We start from the raw sequence: 5,108 nt of genomic DNA on the forward strand, positions 1-5,108 counted from the left end.
CCAGACTGTGTTGCAGAAGATGTTCAAGGATGTGTTGCACAGCTGGGTGTTGTGTTAAAGACTCTGTGTTGCATATCAGGGTATGATGTTCAAGGCTCTTTGTTGAATAGCCAGTGATTTTTGGATGTTTGATATTTTTGATTAAGGATATGAGGCACTAGCCTGGCAAGCCAGACTATAACATGAAATGTACAAGCAAAAATACTTTCTGCCACTGGGTAGGGTTGTCTAGTTCACTGTGCTAATGAGGCACACGTTTCTAGGCTTTGACATCCAGCCTACAGGTTTTACGATGAATGCGTAAAATGGGCTTCCCCTGTTTTAAAAACCAGCAGCCGCCACTGTTCTGAATGTGTGTTGTTTTTTTTTTTTGTTTGTTTTTTTAAATGGTTTTTTTTGGACATTTTAGTGGAGTCCACTGAATCAACTTTCATAAAATGTCATGAAATTAATCCTAATCAGTGCGGCTACATGGGTTATATTTCTGCACTGAAAGGAGATGAAATGGTTAATAGAGGAGCGTTCATGACCTCTCTGTGCTCCCCCTCTTCCGAGCTCTCTCTCTTTCTCACACAGGACCAGGAAGTGACTCGTCATTTCAGAGAAAACAAAACTGATCTCTCTCTCTCTCTTTTGGTGTGAGTTCAGGAAAATGGCCGAGGCCAGTATTTCAGTAGATCAGCTTTCTGTGGACCAGTTCATGTGTCCAGTGTGTCTGGATCTCCTGAAGGATCCGGTGGCTATCTCCTGTGGTCACAGTTTCTGTAAGGCGTGTATTAATGGCTGCTGGGATCAGGAGGATCAGAAGGGCGTCTACAGCTGTCCTCAGTGCAGAGACACTTTCACTACAAGGCCTGTTCTACGCAGAAACAACATGCTGGCTGAAGTGGTGGAGAAACTGAAGAAGACTGAAGATCTGAAAAAGAGACTCGAGGAATTCTGTGAGGAGGAATTCAACAAAATCCCTCCACATGGTAAGAGGAGCTGTTCCTGCTGGAGAAACACAGTGATGTGTTATTTCTTAGCGATGCTCCTGCTTTCTTTTCTGCAGACACTTTATTCACCCGACACTTTGAACTAAAACACTGATTTAAAATGAATAAACTGACTGGATCACTTTAAACTCTTTCCATCTTTTACACAAACTCATGTTTCTGTTTTTCTCTCCACAGCTGCAGCAGTTCAGATCATTTCAGAACCAGAACCACAGAGCAGAGAAGAGTTTCTGAAATGTACAGCTAACACACACACACTTCTAGTCCTGTTACGATGATAAATTTTATTGGATGATATATTGTCTCAGAAATTATTGTGATAAACGATATTATTGTTGATTGTCTTTTCAAGACCATTTTATGCCACTAGTAAAATAATAATGATCATGCAAATACACCCTTTCATAGAACAGTAAACTTTTTAATTAAGTCAACTTATTCAATTCAACAGTGGAACGTAAACAATAAATATAAATAAATAAGCTAAAGAAATAAAACAATCAAACAAAACCACTCACAACAAAAACAATAAATAAAATACAATTTATGGCTCTTAAAAATTGCACTGAAGTGAATATTAACTTGGCACAGGGTAATAAAAAGACATTCTTTTCTTCACAGGCAACATTCTGCCAATCCAGTTTCTCAAAGATTAGTACCCAGATCAACAAAAAGTGCAAAGTAACAACGTATTGCCACTGCGTTCCATGAGGCTGGCAGGGGGAGTCGCTCTCTTTTGTGGGATATTTAACTAGTTTTAGAATGCTAGTTTAAGCTGATATGTGATTGATCTAATGGTAAAACAGCACGAGGGCTCGAGAACTTTGACAGGTTACAATTTTACTTGGAAACAGGATGTATCTGAATTCTGATTGGTTGTTATATTATTGCCCTTTTGTTGTGTTCTTGAGCCCAGAGTGGGGGGAGGGGGGAGTGACAGGGTTCTACAGAGAAAAGTTTTCACTGCAACCGAACTGCTGTTTTCGTGACCACGCCCCCAGCGCGGATATTCATGTTCACATTGTTCAGTTTGTTTTTCTCTTTTATTTTAGATTTCTGTTATCTGACTCTGGATCCCAACACGGCACATCGTCTCCTCATTCTGTCTAAGAAGAACAGAGCGGTGAGATGGAGTGAGAGAGAGCAGCGTTACTCTGATCATCCAGAGAGATTTGATTCCTGGTGGCAGGTGTTGTGTAAGGAGAGTGTGTGTGGACGCTGTTACTGGGAGGTGGAGTGGAGCGGTAATGGTGGTGTGTCCATATCAGTCTCATATAAAGACATCAGCAGGAAAGGACGGGGTAATGAGTGTCGTTTTGGATTCAACAATCAGTCCTGGAGACTGGGTTGTTTTTCTTCTTCTCTCTCTTTCTGTCACAACAGCATTGAGACTGATCTCAGAGTTCCATCAGCCTCCAGAATAGGAGTGTATGTGGATTACAGTGCAGGAACTCTGTCCTTCTACAGCGTCTCTGACACGATGAAGCTCCTCCACAGAGTCCACACCACATTCACTCAGCCTCTATACGCTGGGTTTGGGGTCTACTGGAGTTCTACAGTGAGATTGTGTGATCCAGAATAAAAGTGTGTGTAGTGTTTTCTGTAAAATTCCTGCACGTTGCCACGCTGTTGCTCAGTCGTCTGTTTCACTAGAACACAATCCAGCTGCACAAAAACACTCATTTTAATATTTAAATTAAAACAGATGAATAATTTAAAATAATTAAAAAGGAAATGTTAAAAATTAACTGGCAGACAAGAAACTTGTCAAGTTTAAAAAGAAAATGATCTCATGACCTTCGCATTATAAAGTTCTGTTTGTTTCATATTAAGCAGTGTCTCATTAAATAACTAATAAACAGTAATAAAGCCAGAACAGAACAACATTTTAAACCTGTTCAGGTCACACTATATAAAAATAAAACATCACTTTTGGAATGAATTTGATTTTTCTGCTTGTGTTCTAAGATGTAAAATCCACATTCACTTTTTCCAAGTCTGAAGTTGTTTCTAAACCCTGAGATTTGATTGTAAAACATTGAACAATATTTAAACTCCATTAGAACATACAGTACATGATCGGTTCACGCTGCCGATGTCGTGTTCATCCCATATTCAGCCTGGATGATGATTGGCCCGCAGATAGAACCTTATAAATCCAGGTTTATCTGTGAGTTTGGGATTTTTATTCAAATATTACAATCAAAGCTTTGCAGAATAAAAGATAAGAGCACAAGAGAATAATGTTTCCCCCAGTGATGGAGTTTCTGTGCTGAACTCATTTTCAGACAGAAGCAAATTCAACCTTTTCCTGAGAGTTTCAGCAGCTGGATAAATATTGTTCAGTATTTTAAACTGAATTTCTTTCACTGTCGGTGAAATTGGCCATCTAAGATAACTAGTGTGTATTTGTTAGCGTTCCTCCATTCAATTATTCTTTTATTTTTTTAAATCAAGGAATAGCTTCCATTTTAAAACATTTCTAATTCCTTTGTTATAAGATTTTTCACCAATTTCCACTTCACCTATTTTCAGTTCAGGTAGTTTGACCGACACCTTTGAATATTCAAGGGTATTTTTTATCATGAATCTTAAGGGAGCTGGAATAGCTCTACAAATTTGATTAAATTCTCTATAGACACATTTTAAATGAAACTCTTCTACAAATGAAGTAAATTGCATTAAATGTCCATTTTCATCCATTAGATCAGTAATATCTAAAACTTTATCATTCCATTCTTGTTTAAATAAAGTCTTCCTATTAATAGTAATGGTTCTGTTATTCCACAAGGTTAAGTATGCTCGAATTTGTGTACATTAAATAAAGAATTTTGGTGAAATTGGGCAGCCTTGTCTGATTCCATGTAAAATCTTAAATTGAATAATTGATTGGTAATCAATCATATCTAGAATCAGTCGGACGTGGTTTTGAATATATCTTCCCTTCATGAAGGCTGATTGATATTCGTCTACAAGTTTTACAAGTCCATGCTTTAGACGATTAGCAGATACTAAGACAATTAATTTATAATCATTGCACAGTAAGGTTATAGGTCTCCAATTGTCTAGCAACATGTCATCTCATCTCATTATCTCTAGCTGCTTTATCCTGTTCTACAGGGTCGCAGGCAAGCTGGAGCCTATCCCAGCTGACTATGGGCGAAAGGCGGGGTACACCCTGGACAAGTCGCCAGGTCATCACAGGGCTGACACATAGACACAGACAACCATTCACACTCACATTCACACCTACGGTCAATTTAGAGTCACCAGTTAACCTAACCTGCATGTCTTTGGACTGTGGGGGAAACCGGAGCACCCAGAGGAAACCCACGCGGACACGGGGAGAACATGCAAACTCCACACAGAAAGGCCCCCACCGGCCACGGGGCTTGAACCCGGACCTTCTTGCTGTGAGGTGACAGCGCTAACCACTACACCACCATGGTGCCCTGTCTCGCAACAAGAAGTCTTTTTTGGGTTTTGGTAGCAAGGTTATTAAGCCTGTCTTCATCGTCAGGGATAAACATCCTTTGTGAATGCATTCTAAAAATGCTGCATATAATAATTTTTTTAATATCCACCCAAAAGTATTTTAAAAATTCAGATGTTAAGCCATCGATTCCTGGTCTCGTCTCGTCTCGTCTTCTTCCGCTTATCCAGGACCGGGTCGCGGAGGCAGCAGTCTAAGCATGGAAGCCCCAACTTCCCTTTCCCCAGACACCTCGGCCAGCTCCTCGGGAAGAACACCGAGGCGTTCCCAGGCCAGCCGAGAGACATAGTCCCTCCAGCGTGTCCTGGGTCTTCCCCGGGGCCTCCTCCCGGGGGGACATGCCTGGAACACCTCCCCAGGGAGGCGTCCAGGAGGCATCCGAAAAAGATGCCCGAGCCACCTCAGCTGGTTCCTCTTGATGTGGAGGAGCAGCGGCTCTACTCCGAGCTCCTCCCGAGTGACTGTGCTTCTCACCCTATCTCTAAGGGAGCGCCCAGCCACCCTGCGAAGGAAACTCATTTCAGCCGCTTGTATCCGCGATCTTGTTCTTTCTGTCATTACCCAAAGCTCATGACCCTAGGTGAGAGTCGGAACGTAGATCGACCGGTAAATTGAGAGCT

General features: G+C 41.1%; 1 protein-coding gene across 1 annotated transcript; it reads left to right on the top strand.

Annotated features, from left to right (window-relative positions):
• Nucleotides 1-601: 601 nt before the first annotated feature.
• On the top strand, nt 602-2,754 carry LOC132878088 (tripartite motif-containing protein 16-like). Its single transcript, XM_060913640.1, has 3 exons — nt 602-974; nt 1,173-1,232; nt 2,048-2,754. The coding sequence occupies exons 1-3, from the start codon at nt 653-655 to the stop codon at nt 2,575-2,577; spliced, it is 912 nt and encodes a 303-aa protein (XP_060769623.1). The 5' UTR covers nt 602-652; the 3' UTR covers nt 2,578-2,754.
• Nucleotides 2,755-5,108: the final 2,354 nt, after the last annotated feature.

Source organism: Neoarius graeffei, chromosome 2, assembly GCF_027579695.1.
Source record: "Neoarius graeffei isolate fNeoGra1 chromosome 2, fNeoGra1.pri, whole genome shotgun sequence".
Taxonomy (NCBI): domain Eukaryota; kingdom Metazoa; phylum Chordata; class Actinopteri; order Siluriformes; family Ariidae; genus Neoarius; species Neoarius graeffei.

What these genes read in the sequence shown, in the direction of transcription:
- LOC132878088 (XM_060913640.1), top strand. Translation starts at nt 653, where the DNA reads ATGGCCGAGGCCAGTATTTCAGTAGATCAGCTTTCTGTGGACCAGTTC. An exon ending in CAACAAAATCCCTCCACATG is followed by an intron (nt 975 to 1,172) that starts GTAAGAGGAGCT and finishes TTCTCTCCACAG; the next exon opens with CTGCAGCAGTTCAGATCATT. An exon ending in CAGAGAAGAGTTTCTGAAAT is followed by an intron (nt 1,233 to 2,047) that starts GTACAGCTAACA and finishes CTTTTATTTTAG; the next exon opens with ATTTCTGTTATCTGACTCTG.